The 15233-nt window shown below is 54.5% G+C and overlaps 8 protein-coding genes across 9 annotated transcripts; 1 reads left to right on the top strand and 7 right to left on the bottom strand.

The window, feature by feature from the left end:
* Window positions 1-114: 114 nt before the first annotated feature.
* Window positions 115-753, bottom strand: ACB1 (acyl-CoA-binding domain-containing protein; the record flags this gene model as incomplete). Its single annotated transcript, XM_046083990.1, has 3 exons — window positions 115-234; window positions 333-398; window positions 502-753. The coding sequence occupies 3 exons, from the start codon at window positions 751-753 to the stop codon at window positions 115-117; spliced, it is 438 nt and encodes a 145-aa protein (XP_045939953.1).
* A 427-nt stretch (window positions 754-1180) lies between these two features.
* Window positions 1181-2271, bottom strand: LDX57_002340 (putative U-box domain protein; the record flags this gene model as incomplete). Its single annotated transcript, XM_046083989.1, has 3 exons — window positions 1181-1414; window positions 1485-2022; window positions 2189-2271. 3 exons carry the CDS (start codon window positions 2269-2271, stop codon window positions 1181-1183), a joined length of 855 nt encoding a protein of 284 aa, XP_045939952.1.
* Window positions 2272-2588: 317 nt separating this feature from the next.
* Window positions 2589-2888, bottom strand: LDX57_002339 (uncharacterized protein; the record flags this gene model as incomplete). Its single annotated transcript, XM_046083988.1, has 1 exon — window positions 2589-2888. The coding sequence occupies one exon, from the start codon at window positions 2886-2888 to the stop codon at window positions 2589-2591; it is 300 nt and encodes a 99-aa protein (XP_045939951.1).
* A 414-nt stretch (window positions 2889-3302) lies between these two features.
* On the bottom strand, window positions 3303-3791 carry LDX57_002338 (RpiB/LacA/LacB family sugar-phosphate isomerase; the record flags this gene model as incomplete). Its single annotated transcript, XM_046083987.1, has 1 exon — window positions 3303-3791. One exon carries the CDS (start codon window positions 3789-3791, stop codon window positions 3303-3305), a length of 489 nt encoding a protein of 162 aa, XP_045939950.1.
* Window positions 3792-5802: 2011 nt separating this feature from the next.
* On the top strand, window positions 5803-6651 carry LDX57_002337 (triose-phosphate isomerase; the record flags this gene model as incomplete). The annotated part of the gene is made up of 1 exon (XM_046083986.1): window positions 5803-6651. The coding sequence occupies one exon, from the start codon at window positions 5803-5805 to the stop codon at window positions 6649-6651; it is 849 nt and encodes a 282-aa protein (XP_045939949.1).
* Window positions 6652-7231: 580 nt separating this feature from the next.
* On the bottom strand, window positions 7232-8931 carry URA9 (dihydroorotate dehydrogenase 2; the record flags this gene model as incomplete). Its single annotated transcript, XM_046083985.1, has 2 exons — window positions 7232-8377; window positions 8452-8931. 2 exons carry the CDS (start codon window positions 8929-8931, stop codon window positions 7232-7234), a joined length of 1626 nt encoding a protein of 541 aa, XP_045939948.1.
* Window positions 8932-10044: 1113 nt separating this feature from the next.
* On the bottom strand, window positions 10045-11619 carry LDX57_002335 (uncharacterized protein; the record flags this gene model as incomplete). The annotated part of the gene is made up of 2 exons (XM_046083984.1): window positions 10045-11288; window positions 11355-11619. 2 exons carry the CDS (start codon window positions 11617-11619, stop codon window positions 10045-10047), a joined length of 1509 nt encoding a protein of 502 aa, XP_045939947.1.
* Window positions 11620-12158: 539 nt separating this feature from the next.
* On the bottom strand, window positions 12159-15035 carry ARP8. Of its 2 annotated transcripts, XM_046083982.1 has the most exons (4): window positions 14674-15035; window positions 14524-14602; window positions 14014-14422; window positions 12159-13938 (listed from the first exon to the last, which is right to left on the bottom strand). In XM_046083982.1, the coding sequence occupies exons 1-4, from the start codon at window positions 14714-14716 to the stop codon at window positions 12307-12309; spliced, it is 2163 nt and encodes a 720-aa protein (XP_045939945.1). In that variant the 5' UTR covers window positions 14717-15035; the 3' UTR covers window positions 12159-12306. The 2 variants fall into 2 exon arrangements, with proteins under 2 accessions (XP_045939945.1, XP_045939946.1); XM_046083983.1 differs by having other exon boundaries at window positions 14524-15035.
* Window positions 15036-15233: the final 198 nt, after the last annotated feature.

Genomic DNA, 15233 nt, shown 5'->3' with positions numbered 1-15233 from the left:
ATCTCAGCATTCGTAACTCATCGAAATAGATGCTATAATATAGGATATGTGATCCCCCACAACCTTGTCTTCTTCCAACCACCTAACAACACAGGATCCTCAAAGGTGTATCCTCTAAGCAGAGCGAGTGCCGATCTTCTCGATCAGGGCCGCAACCTCCTTGATGTACGAGGCCTGGGCCTTGGCGGCGGAGATGTGGCTGATTTCCTTCCACGCGTTGTACTTGTACTTGGACTATTGGGTATCACATTATATTAGCCTCTGTTGGTCTGGTTTGGTCTGATCATAGGTAGAAGAGAAACGGAGAGACGGAGAGGGAGAGGAAGGCTCACCTCGATCTGGTAAAACGAGGGCTCAGCGGGCTTCTCGCCACGGGCCTGCTTGAAGTACTTGTAGAGCTATATCGTATCACCAGCGTATTAGCATTCATTCATCTAACCATGGCCTATGTACCACTCGAGAAGACCATGTCCTGGGGGGGGGGGGGGGGGGAGAACAAACCGTCAACATCTCCTGCTGACCCGGCTCCTTCTCCAACATCTTAACGACCTTGGTAGCGAACTCGAATCCGGCCTTCAGGGCCGTGGCCTGCTCGCCCTCAACGGAAGCGGAGTCGTCGCCGGCCAGGACGATCTCGACGGCGACCTTGAGCAGGTCGGCGTTGATGCCGGCGGCGGCGGACTGCACCTCGGAGGTGAACTGGGCGCCGGACTGGGCGGAGGAGAGGGCGGTGAAGTAGCTGTCGAGGGACATGGTTGCTGAATTGATTTTCTGGGGTTTGGGGTGCGTGATTTATTTGGAGATGGGTAGATAGAAAAGAAGAGAGAGAAGTGAGGCAGAGGGGAAGTTGAAGTTGGTGGGAAAGAGGGAAAGTGGGGTTGCGCGTTGTTGATGGTGGGGTTTTGTTGGTGCTCGGCGGTTGGGATCATGGGATGGCTCGGTCCTTCAGGTCTATCTTATATCTTATATTATATGTCTTGTAGCTTCTCTGAATAAAGAATACATGTGATGGTAGTGAAAATGTTGCTTGACTAATATATATACACTTCATCTTTGGATCAAAATCCAGTCCCGCCCAGTCAAGCCAAGTCAAGTCAAGTCTATTCCAACGCCTCCAATGCATTTACATCATACCAGGGATATTGCTTGAATGATACTCCGTAGTCTGTATCAAACTGAATCACCAATCCACCGCCCATCCATTATGTGTCAAGAACTCCTCGCACGCCGCCTTCAGCGCGTAGTTCGGTCGCAGGTCGTTGGTCGTCATGGCCACGCGTGTGATGGGATCGACTCCGGACTGCTCGACATACTTGACGATGCCAATACGGTCAAAACTGGTGCCCGATGGCGTGATGACCGGGTCGTGCATGATCTCGAACGTGATGCCGTCAACCAGATGGTCGGGTACGACCTAGAAATCGCGAGGACACCCGTCAGTACTCAGTCCGTTTCGCATGCGATGTGACGGTCTCAAAACTTACCCTCTCCTTAACCTCGCCCTTGGACGCGATCTGGAACGTTTCCCGCAATGTATTGACCTTCTTCTCCGTATCCTCGCGAAGCGCTTTCTGATCCTCCACGAAGCCAATGTGTCCGATCTCCTCGCGGTCCAATTTGCCTTGCAACCCCTCCAATGCCCGGTTCAGCTCCGCCTCCATTAGTTGCTCCACATGGCCCAAGGTCTCGTTCATCTCGCGCAACCGACTCGTCTCCTTCGCCGCCCAAATTTGCTGCTTGGCGCGCAGCACCGTCTTGGACAGATTCTCCGTCTGCACGCTCTTGACCGCGAGACTGGCCCGGTAGGCATCAATCGCCACCTCGTAGGCCTCCTGCGGCCGCTGCAAGCCCAGCAGGGCCTGCGCCAGGTACCAACAGCTCTTCAGGCTAGTGGGATTCTTCGCACCGTAGAGTTCGACCGCGGCGCGCGCATCGTGTTCCACTCCGGCCCATTTTTCGAGTCGGATGCGCGTGAGGGCGCGGTTCGTGAAGAAGGTAGGTTCGCGGGGATTCTTTAGGATGCTTTAGGATCAAGGAAGTCAGAGGTATGGTCAATAATCAAAACCGGATTTTCCTTGAAATCGTAACAATCCAAGAGAGGGGGAAGGTAATTAGGCCTGGCTGAACAAGGGCCTGGACTTCCCCTAGCAATGTACCCCCTCACGCAACAGAGTTTCAGGCCACTCACGCTTGAGAATACAGTTCCTCGGCTCCGCTGTAATCGCCCTCTTTGAAGAGCTGATTACCCTTTTCTTTCAATTCGAAGGACATGGCGGTCTGTGCGCTGTTGCTGTTGGCACGGTAGTATAAATTATTACCTCGAACTTTTCTTGTTCGGCGCCCCCTATTTCTTTTCTGTCTTTGCTTTTTTTTCTGGACCTCCGAGGGTAACTTGACGGAGGGTTCGGTAGATGGTGGGGCCGGAAGCACGTTTGATCCACTGAATTGCGGAGCAGTCGACTGCGTTCCTGGGAACTAGAACTATGGCCAGAAGACGACGGAAGGGGGTGGAAGAGGCGGACTTGAAAAGAGGAGGAGACGAGGAAAGCAGCTGTTTAAGGTCAAAGTGTTGGATGGACTACAGACCGTCAGGCAGGCAAACGGCCACCAAGTCGGCGTTTGGCAGGAGCGTGCGGCCTACGGAGATGCGGCCGGCCTCGATTGGACTTTGATGAGACACGCAACGATGGAGCACGAAGGGACCTGCCCGATTGGAGGGAGTTGAGAGTCATGTTGTGTCCAGAGACGAGTGTTGGATGATTGATAAAGGAGGATGAAAGTGAATCGAAGGCCGTCGATGCCCGCAGAATCCCCAGATGACTCAGCCGCCATCGGCCCTCGACGGCCACTTCTACTCTCGACTTTACTAGGGAACTACGGTTGACCATTTGGAGGTTCCAAGGAAAAGAGTCCAGGCAAAGATTTCATTCAATCTAAATTCCTAACCCTAAGAAGTAGAACTGAATAACAATCAATTGGCCCGCCAGATTTCATGCCGTTCACTTCGTGGTATCATCGAGTCGTTTGGGATGGGATGGGTTGCATTTGATATGATGTTCAAGGAAAATATAGTCGCGTAGAGACGATCATCAATTCGGATTGGGTGCTTAGGCTTAGCATATAAAAACACGGCGGGTGTGGAGGGCTGTAGTATACAATCCCCTCCGCTAGGTGTTCACAGACGAAAGGTCGCGGTCAGAGTGCCAGCGGTTGGGATCAGGCGAGCATAGTCCCGACAGACAGGTATTGGTATCATCGGAATTGCGTCTGACGAGGCAGGAATCCGCTCGTTAAGAGCACATTTACTGAGCGGCGGCCAGCTGGGTCTCGTAGTCGGAGATGGCCTGGACCTTGGCGGCCGAGGCGCTCTTGGGGTCGAAGCGGTAGGTCACCCACTCGTTGGCCAGCTTCTTCGCCAGCTCGATGCCGATGACGCGCTGACCGAAGCAGAGCACCTGAGCGTCGTTGCTAAGGATGGAGCGCTCGACGGAGAAGGAGTCGTGCGCAGTCACGGCCCGAATACCGGGAACCTTGTTGGCGGAGATGGCAACGCCCAGACCGGTACCACAGATGAAAAGACCACGGTCCGCCTTGCCCTCCTTGATCAGTTTGGCGCCCGCCACGGCAGGGTGAGGGTAAGCCGTCTTGTCAGAGGTGGAGTTGACACCGACGTCCTGGATGGACTCGACGAGGGGGTTCTTCTCCAGCGTGGCCTTGAGAGTCTCCTTGTACGGTTGACCGGCCTCGTCACAGGCGAAGACGATGCGGAGGGGCTTAGGATCGGCAGACATTGTGAGGTGTTGGTGATTTGTTTAAGTCAAAAGACTTTGTAGCGGTGCAGAGAGAATGAAGTGTTTGTAAAGGTGAGAGGATGATTGAAAGTTGTAGAAAGAAATCTATCAGCGGAAGGGGAACCCAGTAACCTTTTATATCCAATTCATTCAGCGCTTCCCTTCTCCGGATGAGTTCCCTTCCCCTCCGTCGTATTTGCGGAGACCGAGCCGTGCCTCCTGCGCCCCAAGGTTCAATGGATGGAGACCGCTAGACAGCGAATTGCATTGTCGCAATCCACTAATTAATGCACAACATCTCGATGCGACGGGCCCCACCGACGATTGTCCCAAGTCGCAACTTTCAAGAGCAACACGGTCTGGATGTACACCGTAAGAGTTCCAAACGCCCGAGCAAACCGAGACCTGGTTGCGACTGCCCCACGCATGGCGTCATAGTCGACCGGGATGTCTGCCTGTATCCTAGGGAATACTGAGTAGTGTTTTACAATCATAGGCAGAGAAACTAGTGCCAAACCTCCTCGTCGAGGAGGGACGGAAACAAGGGAACCGATAATGGCTTGACGGTTCTGCATGAGCCTGTCTCTGGTAAGATACTAGTCGGATCATTTAGGAGGCTACCGTCCATGGCGCGACGGGGGAATGACGCCACTGGTTGAAACCAATTCCGTATAGCCTCGTTCCATTTGATTCTCCTGGCGATAACGAAGATGTGGTCAAGGAATATGATTCCTGGAAGTGGAGCTTGTTTGTGAGGGGCCAACGGGGTTCGGGCTTGGAGAGCGTCTAGCGTCGGAGACTATATCTGGCTGGCTGGTATCAAACCGGTTTGGAGCTGTGTCTGATTGACTGGATAAAGTGGATGCCGATCTTCTTTCACATTCATGGCGTGGGAAAGGGCAACAGACAGCGGGAGAAGGGAGGTACGTGTTCTGCATGAGGCTTTTCCCTGTCCTATCCGATGCGCGGATGAAGGCAGATGCAGAAGGACGAAGGGTTGAAGAGACGCAGAGAGAAAAGACGCAAGACGGGATCAGGTGATCTGCCAGGTTTTGTGTAAACCCAATTGACGGCATTCCTTCCCAACATCCTGGTAGTCTGAACCTGTTATGGATTATGCCCATTTCGAGTCTCCTCTCCCCCCTCCTTCTCCCCTCTGTTTTCCCATACAAGAAAACCGACTTCCCGAATAACCCGGCAGCCTGGCATCTCCCGATTGGGCCTTCCGAGTGCTATACTCCTGACGGCCTGCGCTAACCCGAATCTGGACAGATCCAGCAATCCGACCCACCGCGGACTCGCTGATGATTGGCGGAGAGGAGGGATCCGCCCGCAGGTGACAAGTCCGGAATGGCTGACTTGTTTCTCAGGCATTCGAGTTTCCTCGCTTCAGTTGCTCAATTCGATCTGTCTTTGCTTTCTCTTCCTTGTCTCTTCCTCGCCCTCCTCTTTCTTCCGCTTCAACTGTCAATGCCACCTCGAGGAACCCCTCTTTCATCGCTTGGCCATTCTGGACTCCGTCAATCGCATGTCATGGAGACGTCCACTAGTTTTCTCCAGGTTTTCTGACCGTCGCTCCACTTATTCCATCCAATCACTGACATCATGCTCTGGGGATGCATTTCGCGTGGGCCGATCTGCCTTCTGGTCCTTTTCTTCTCTCCACCTTCCCCGTCCAAAATCTCGACCGAGTCTTTCCTCGTGTCCGTCGTCTGAAAGTGGAGGGTCGCAGTACTAGCGTTGCGACCAGTCCGTCAGCTCTTGGCTGTAGTTACACCGTCTCATAATCTCGACCGAGTCGGTCTAGTGGTTTGGAGTACGGTGTACGGGCAGTCTCCCCCGCCATAACTGCCTAACTGTGTACGCTACCGCGCCGTACACTGGTTCTGGTTCCTGTCCCGAGGTTACAATTGCTATCGTCTCACTCTCCTCCATATCCAAACCAATCCAGAAACACACACCGTGAGAAAAGAAGAACGGGCATTGGCCTGATCCAATCAAATCGGCAACCATGGCGTCCCAGCAATCCTACCCCGTTCTACCCAAGAACTTACTCATCATCTCACTGAAGATGTATTTCACCCCGTCCCGCACCCTCGAGTATCTCCGCGCCCTGCTGGCCCCCGAGAACGATATCGTCCGACCCCAGAACCGATCCAAGCTGCTCCTCGCCCTAATTCCCGACTTTCTGACCATCTACCCCTGCAATGAAATTATCAAGAACTACGAATCCTCTTCGACCACCCCCGCATCCTCCGCCTCGCTGCCCCCTCCCTTCTTGCTTGGCGCCCAAGACTGCTTCTGGGAGCCTCTGGGCGCCTATACGGGCGAAGTGTCCCCGCAAGCGCTGAACAGCATGGGTGTCTCCATCGTGGAGCTGGGCCACGCCGAACGTCGCTCCATCTTCGGCGAGACGGACGAGCAGACTGCTCGTAAGGCCGCCGCGGCCTGTGCGCACGCCATGGTGCCCCTCGTCTGCATTGGTGAGATCACGGCCCCGGGCGCCGTGGCGTCGGAGGCGGTTGGTCTGGCCGTAAGGGAGTGCGAGGTCCAGGTGCGCGCCGTTTTGGCCGCCATCCCGCCCGAAGCTCCCGTCATCTTCGCCTACGAGCCCGTCTGGGCCATTGGGAAGCCCGTCCCCGCCGGAGTCGACCACATCGCCGCCGTGGTGCAGGGCATCAAGACGGTCATTGGCAGCCGCAAGGGTGAGGTGCGCATTCTGTACGGCGGCAGTGCGGGGCCTGGACTATGGGGTCCGGGAGGTCTGGGAAAGGCCGTTGACGGCATGTTTTTGGGTCGATTCGCGCACGAGGTCGAGGGTGTGCGGAAGGTGGTGCGAGAGGTCGAGGAGACTCTTTGAACCCTACCTGTAGTGTTCATGTCGCTGCTGTCATGCTAATGCACAGACAGCCTGCAGTATTGACATGTATGCGGGCTGTCAAACAACACATGAGGAGCGAATGACAAGACGCAAGGGATACGAACACCCAGACCCTGTCGCGGACACGGGCTCTGTAATGGTCTATCAATGACTGATTTTCGGGATCTTTGGTTTATAATGCATCAAACTATCACTGACGACTATGCATGATGATTTCATGAGGCGTTTCGAGGCTTCATTTAGCATTTAGCTAGATTCGAATCTGCAAGCCCTGCGGACTAGTCACCGCCACCTACACAGATGGCTTTCCTTTCCAACCCTTATCATGTCGATGATGTTGTCTTGTTTTGGAATGGTGAGAATTGGCATCGGCTTGACCAATTAGGGTATAGTCAACCAATACCTGTAGGACTGTCATGCATTTGATATACTTCCGTAGGTGTAGACAGTAACTTGACGTGTGATAGAATATCATTGGAAACGTTATTTACAGATAACCCTTTATCTTTTCTTTTTGCTTTTGTCCCAAATTGGTCCGGTGATACATACAGACAGCTGTCTAATCCTTCTTCAGCTGTCTCTCCTCGCGCATCTCCTGCTTGACGCGAGTCACGGTGCCCACGCCGCCATACACGACACCGGTATACATCATGGCCACCGAGGCACCCGCGTTCAGAGCCGCCTGGGCCTGGGCGCCGGTCGTGATGCCTCCAGACGCGAAGAGAACCTTGCGAGGGAACTGCGCCGCCACGCTGGGCGGGTCCACGGGGGGCACGTTCTCGGCGTCGGGCTCGGCGTGGACCACGCGCGCGGTCTCGGCCTGCGCTTCTCCGGCCAGGTCCGGCGTCACGGGCGTCTCGTCTAGCAGGGCGCGGTACCGCGCGACGAGGGCCACCGTGCGGTCGAAGAGCTGCGGACCTGAGTATCCGCCCGTCTCCTGGAGTGTGGTCTGCTCCTTCTGGGGCAGGGTGAAGCCCTGAGGCAAGGGCTCCGGACGACGGTTGGTCGTGTTACCCACGATGACCCCGTCGACACCGGATCCCCAGACGGCCTCGCAGATGCCCGAGACTTGCTCGTCGGCGTCCTCATCAGGGCTGACCTTGACCATGACAAAGGGCTTGGTTGCGCGGTCGACGCCCTTGGCGGCGCCCACGACGGCCTTCAGGATCGCCGTCAGAGGTGCGGTGGCTTGGAGGTCACGTAGACCGGGGGTGTTGGGGCTCGACACGTTGACCACCAGGATATCGGCGTACTTGGCCAGGCGGTCGACGCAGTAGACGTAGTCGCGCTTGACGGCTTCGATGTCCGAGTCCGGCGTGGCCTTGTTCTTGGCCACCTGTACGGCCAACAGCTTGCCAGGGACAAGACTACCGGGGGGAACGCTGGCCTCGCCGTTCAAGACCCGCTCCACGGCCTGCTCATGGAGCCCGAAGCCCTGGGCGTAAGCGAAGTCACGCACCCGCTGCTCCAGGATGGCGGCCATGTGGTCGGCTCCCTTGGAGTTGAGCCCGTACCGGTTAATCATAGCTTTCTGCGATGGCAGACGGAACACGCGTGGGCGAGGGTTGCCATCCTGCGGCAGTGGCGTGGTACCACCAACTTCGACGATGGCAGGTCCGATCTCGAACAGCGGATCGGGGACTTCGGCGTGTTTGTCCAGTCCGCCGGAGATACCGATTGGGTTGGCGAGCGTGTATCCGAAGACCTGAATGAGAGATCATTAGCCGGCCTCATTCCCCCCCCTCAGACAAAAGCCAGGATAGTAGAGATAGGACCAACCTCAGTCGTCAAAGCACCGTCTCCATCCGGGTTCCCGCGTTCCCGAGGGTGCAGTCCATACTGGTACAGCGTCTTCAAAGTATCCACGCCGAGATGATGCGCATCCTCCGCATCAGGGTATAGGAGTCGGATCAACGGAACCACGCCGTACCGGTGCACGCTGGCTCTCGTATCCGTGCCATACACATAGCCGACCAAAAGCGCCAGAGCCACAGACGTGCCGAGCACGATCCTCCGAGCTCCACGGCCGGCTTTCTTGGGCGCCTCCTTCACCGTCTCCGCGGCAGCCTCGGTAGTGGCGGAGGCGGCATCGGCGGCCTTGGTGGTCGTCGTTTCAGAGGCAAATCTAATGGCTCCGTGCCGAGGAGCAACGGCGTGGTTGCGGAAGATCGACGGACGCTGCGCGCAGCGGAAAGACGGCAATGAGCGGGCTCGGGGACCTGCGGCCCTCCAGGCCAGCGCGACTGAGTTTGCGACCATGGTTTCTGGTGTAGGTGGGTTCGTTTTCAACGGATGTCAATCAATGGAACATACGGCGATTCTTTCCGCAATTGGCCCTATGGGTCGTCGTTAGCTATTTGGCTCAATTGTACCCGCGTTAAACTTCAATTGGCAGTCATGTCGTGATGAAGACCGAGAAGACGCCCCAAGCATGAAACATGCACCCATCGATTGCTGAGTAGACGCTCTATCGACCCCAGATGTTGTCCGACAATCGGCTGCTCTCGGTAAAGGACCTAGGGTAACTGATGTCCGATGACGACGTCGCGAAGAAGCAAGACAAAGTGAACGCAGGCGCAACTTACCCACAGGAGTTAAAGAGTCAATTACTTCTGAGCAATTGATATTTGCGCCACAAACATCCCCAAGTATATCGACTAGTCAATCCTCACAGGGATGCCGCACGAGGATGGATCCGAGTCGTCGAAGACCGTCCGCCGGTTTGTTTCTTGCGTCAACGCATGCGGCGGGCGGTCGGCAATTTCTTCGGCAGAATGGAGTTGGTACTACGGGCGGTGTAGTAGGGCATCTTCATGACCCTCGAGGAAGAGAGGATTGCTACTGTTGCTGGCGTCAATTACGTCGATAGATAATGCTCACTGTCATATGGCCCAGTGGCCCACTGTTCTTTTGTTTACAAATTTGCATTGTCCAAGTGTCGTTAGTTCAAGGGCTGGTCTATTCTTAGACTACCGCCAACACGGCCAATTGCCTAATAGGTATTGCATACAAGAGAAGGAGAAAAGAAGAAAAAAGAAAGAAAAGACAACAAAAAAACCCAACCAGAAAGTCTCGCTAGATCGAACTCCATTTTAATTCATGCCACTCAACGCCTGCTGTGTTGCTAGCAGTCTCGACTTAGGCGGACTGGCCCAATCCCAACTGCATGCAGCATATGCCCAGGAAACCGCACCGGGCAAAGAAAGATAGGTGAGAGGAACTGGGTTCCAGTATCTCCCAGCATTGTCACAAGAGACGGTATGAAGATGTGCAGATTATGATGATTATAAAGTCGGAAGTATACAAGTTGATGATCGTAAGAATCCAAAATCATTGTCACGGAAGAGAGCTAAAATTCAGAGGCCAATGCATTCACTCGTCGTCACTCATCCTGTCTGCCTCACCGGGTGCATCCTGATCTATTGATTGCCGATCAACACTGGGCTCGCGATCTTCTGCCTCGGCATATTCCTGGGGCGACTGTGGTTCATCTGCGCCCTCCGGTGCCGGCGGCATGGTTTTCGCGAACTTGGGATCGATAGCGGCCCTGTGTAATGCTCGCTTGTACACCTCCGCCTCGTCTGGATCGCGAACGACCACTTGAATTTGATCAACCTGGTCCTCTTTGGTCTTCGGGCGCGTAGGGGCCAGACCGGCCTGCGCAATAGTACGGGCTCGCTCCGGCTTGAGACGTGTCTTTCCAAGGATGGGGTAATAATAGGCCGCCTTCTGCTTGCCCTGCTGCTCTTCATTGGCATTCGACGGGTCGAAGATAGTCAAGGCGACATCTCTTTGCTTCTGGTCATTGCCAAGGGTCTGGGCGCTGGTAGCGTAGGTACGCACCCGATCAAACCGGTGGAATCTGGTGTTGTCGGCGCCCTCGTGAGCGTAGAGACCTTCGTTGTCCCGCTCAGGGTTGGTCATGCGCAAGCTTGCAAGGACGTTTTTAGCGTTTTCCTTCCCAGGGAGGAAAAGGTCGTAATCCCAAGGAACAGGGCCGGGATCGGGGTATAGATTGGGGTTTGTCTTGTGCAGAGTTGCTTTCGTTGTGTGTTCCTGGCAAACGCGCTCCTCGGGCGCAGACGGCAGCAGAACAGCTGCATCCATTCGCTTATCTCGCTTTCCAGAAATGTCTTGAACGGGCGCCTTGTCAAATTTAAATTGAACGAAACCTCCGGGATCGGGGAACCCTGCTAGGTCGGGAAGCAGCGGGAAGAACCCAACAGGCTTCAGCTTGGGGTTATCGGGATGTACTGGATGAGCCCATGCATCGTGCTCAAGTTTTGTCGGGTTGTGACCCTTGATTCTGCTTGGCGTATCCTCTCCAGAATGCTTACTATCCGGGTATGCAATGTCGAAACCCTTCTGGATGTACTTCTTGACGTAAATGGGATCATCTTGGGACATTTTCGTCTTCTCGTCTTGACGAGACTTCGATCTGATAGGTGTGACCTTGGGCCCCTCAGGGGCACGAATTCCTGCGGAGATGTATTGCGTGCGACGGAGAAAGCTGACATTTGTGTTCTTGGGCGCCGGGTTTCTCAGCTGGTCCAGAGTCATCAGAAGAGGTAGGTCGGCGGGGTCAATTGGGTCGGGGTTTTCCGGGGCCATGATAGCTATTGAATTGGATTTGTATCAGCACAAACTCTTCACGAAATCACTGTCAACGCGGAGCTACGTACCACTTTCATCGCCCAGATGAAGCCCCGGGATACCGACGAGATCAATCGGCATACCACCCTCCGCGTCCACATCAATGTTTGGCTCCTCGCGTCTCGCCAGACTGGAAGCGAATCCCGGGGTGAGGAATCGGTCTAAGCCCTCATGAGGAATATCCAGAAACTTGGGGGGCATGTCCGGAGGAGGTAGATCATTGCGATAGCGCGTTGAGGCGATGTACTCCTGGTGAAAACCCCCGGAGGAGCCACTATCCTTAGATTTCGACATTCTGGTCGCAAGGGTTCCGAATCGATCGAGCTTAGGAGGATCAGTCGCCGGCGGAGTGTTCACTATTAGCGAAGCAGATCGATGTTAGCGATAGCTCTTGACGTCGCGTTGCGATGATTGCTCGTAGAACTTACATGGACTGGTAAGGAACAAAGGAAGTATTTCAAAATCAGGTATAAGAGATCCGGTCGAGTCCGGGAATATGGAAACGACCGGTGCGAGTCCTTAAGAAAAGCAAGAAAGAAAGTTAGAAAGATGTTGAAGAACAGCATCTGGGAAACGATTGGAAGACAAACTTGGGGTTTGCGGGCTCATTCTGCACAACCTCACCGCCTGGAACTTAGAGCTTAGCACTATCAGGTGATGATCCACAAGAACGTGATCTGGGTGATGCTGCCGGGTTTATACTTGCACGGCACAGTGAATGAGCCGGAATTGCCCTGTTATTCTACAGAGTAGGCATTCACCTTGAAGGCATCGCTGCCTGGGCCAGCTATCCTACAAAAATGTTTCTACTAATTGAGATGGAGGTGTCTAGTACATTTCACAAGTTCCAAATTGGCCAATCATTCATCTAGGAGTACAATGCGTTTCAATAAGGGATCTCATAACGTCAAGTATTATCATATAAAGAACAAAGGGGCAAAGAAGTGGCCACAAACCAGAAGGAAGTGCACTAGCCCTGTTTCAGTAGGCCCACATGCATTTATAGGCCATCAACCTATGGCCCAGCCGATCGTACTCCAGCTGCCCGATCCAACTGTCATTCGTGCCGCTCAGTTTGCCAAAGATACTGGCACCTTTCCAAACAACTACTTGCGGGTCAAGGTCTCGTGGCGGAGACCCAATCATGATCTCTTTGGCAAACCCTGGCCGAAGAGCCTGAAGCCGCTCCTCCAGGAATGAATGAAAGCCGTTGATTTGACTGCCTCCTCCCACGACCATGATGCCACCGAGGAAGTCGCGCATTTTACGTTCATCCGACCGAGCCGCATGGGCGATAGAAGTGAGAATCGCATTGTCAAGCGGATAGACGGGGAGAATGTCGTCGCGTTCTTCAACCGCCGGCGCTCGCGGGTGCGACACGTTCTGGGTTTGCCCGCCGGCACCGGGGGTGCCAGTTCCTCCAGCTTGAGGCGTGCCGACAGCCTCGGGGACGGGGGAGCCGGCCACGGAGGATCGAGGAGTGGCGTCTAGTTCCTGTACACGACTGAGGGCATTGAGTTGTTGCGAGCGGCTTGGCGTAGATTGCACATCCAGAGGGTTCTGCTGACTCTCGCCGTTGATCTGGCTGGGCGATGGAGGAGCAAGGGCGGCCAGGATTTCGGACTGAGCTGCAGATGTCGGATCGTTCGGTTGACCATCGTAGATGTCTACCGAGCGGGAAATCAAATTTCTTCGTCCCTTGAGCTTCAGAGTATTGTCGAAGATAGTCGGTTGGAAGAAGCCCATCGGGGCCAGATGCACCTCATCATATGCCTTGAACGTGTATTTGCTGGTGTCTTGACCGGATACGCGAAGATGGAAATCATAGACCTGCACGGAGACACTGGCCTCATTCATGGTGCAGATGTTCTTTTTCAGCTCCTCCGCTAGGAGGAAATCATATCGGCGCCATAGATTGATTTCGGCGTAGGGGAAATGATCGTAGAGCATCATCTTGACGAACGTCTCGGTGACATCGGATCCGCCGTATTTCAGATTCACCCGGGAGTTTTCAATGCACATGCCTTCTTCTACGCAACAGATCGAGGTCTTCTGAGCACCGATATCGACCACGCAGGCAGACGTGAACCCGCCACCGAAGGTAGCTGCCAGACTCTCTTGGATGAAACATGTGCGCGCAAACGCGAACTCTCTCATAAGCATCTCCAGCGCCTGAGACACGTATGACTTCTCGTATAGGTCCGGAATGACAAATACACACGAGTACTGGGGCCATTCCTTCTTACTCGTGAGGCCAAGTTGGGTTTTGATGGCCTCCTCCAGTATTAACGAGATGTCCAGGAACATGAGTCGTTTGCTTTCGTAGTCTCTCTCGTTGCACCACCCGTATCTCATCGGCCAGCACAGCTTGTAGCGAGGCTTGGAGGCATCCGGTATCCTCAAGGCGTCTTGGCCCGCGATGTATTCCGGCGCCGGATCGGGGATCTCCGTCCACTCAATGCGCGAGGGATCGTTGTGTTCCGAGATGGTCTCCGGGACCGTTCTTCGATTGTAGTTGATCACCATTTCTTTAGAGTTCGGAAGAGTTCGGCGCTTGTTCTGGCGCATATGCGCCTTGAGCTCTGCGGACATTGTAGTGTACTGCGAAGCAAACTGTATCCAAGAACCACGTCAGCGATTGGGTCTTTGAGATGGCGCACAGAGTACTCTCAGTGCTAGGCGACAAACCTCCGGGCCAAACATTTTCTCTGGCTCCATTTCAGAACCATCATCTAGCTTCAGCCGTTTGGGATAAGGCTCATCCCGATCTTCCGATTCACTCGTGGCGGCTTTCCGCGCAATCACCATAGGGACGGTTTTCGGCAAAGCGTCGCTGGAGAGGCCAATTCGCAAATTCTGACTGCCGACGTGTATCACAATCACCTTCGAGCCAATCGCTTCGGAGCTAGACTCGTCCGAGTCTTCCATGTTCGCATCGCCATCCACATCCGCTTCCGTCTCGGGCAGACCTAGATCGTTCGCTTTTGCCATGGCAAGGGCACGGTCCCGGTCTTTGGCATTTTTGGCCATTCGATTTCGCGTCTCTTCATTTTGGAGTCTGAAAGCCAGATATTGATCATCGCGCTTGAGATAGTCTCTGTAGGCAGGAGAAGTGATTGTGTTAGCGGAGGATGATTTCAAGAGTAGATACCCATCAACAATGGCCGACCGAAGACGAGAACCAGTCCTGTCACATACGTATAATAGTTCTTTTGGTTGATCGGGGGAATCTGCGGCCAGTTCGACAGTTCCATATTGTTATCCGTCCTTTCGAGGCCTATATGCAACCCGGAGTTAAATCATTGACAACACGACGGTCGCAGAAACCTGAATAGACGACCAACATACCTTCATCCCGGAGGAGAGCCTTTCCAGACTTTTTGCCAACCATGATGGGCAGCGACGGCCAGGAATGGGATTGAACGGGCCCTGCGTAGCGGCCTAGGGAGGCAAAAGAGAGTCGCAAGGAGTGGAGCGGTACGACTTCAGATCGGGTACTGAGAGTGCAAGATGACAATCCGGTGGAAGGAGTGGAGGGACAGGAGGGCCGCAAGGAAAGAGGAGCAGGGAAGGAAGAGGTCGCAAAGCGAAAAGCCTCATCAATCACCGACTCGACTAGTGAGGATCAATCAATTCCCCGTCAACTCGGACGGTCAAGCTTGGGCCAGACTGATCGGCACTGCGGGCCAATGGTTGCCACCAGGGGATTTAGTCAGCTCTTGCTCTGCTCTGCTTTCTCTCGTGTCGTCTCGAGCGATGGATGATTTTCCATTCAAGAACCCTCCAAGTCCAAGTTGTTCGCCTCTATCTCTGTTCCTGTTCCTCCGCAGTCAAACGGCCCTTCACCGCTCTCTGTTTGCCTGAAATCGCACCTCCGTCATCGTCATCGCCTCCTTCCGTCGCCCACT

Source organism: Aspergillus melleus, assembly GCF_016097325.1.
Source record: "Aspergillus melleus strain CBS 546.65 chromosome Unknown contig1, whole genome shotgun sequence".
Taxonomy (NCBI): domain Eukaryota; kingdom Fungi; phylum Ascomycota; class Eurotiomycetes; order Eurotiales; family Aspergillaceae; genus Aspergillus; species Aspergillus melleus.
This window is presented reverse-complemented; position numbering and strand designations above follow the sequence as displayed.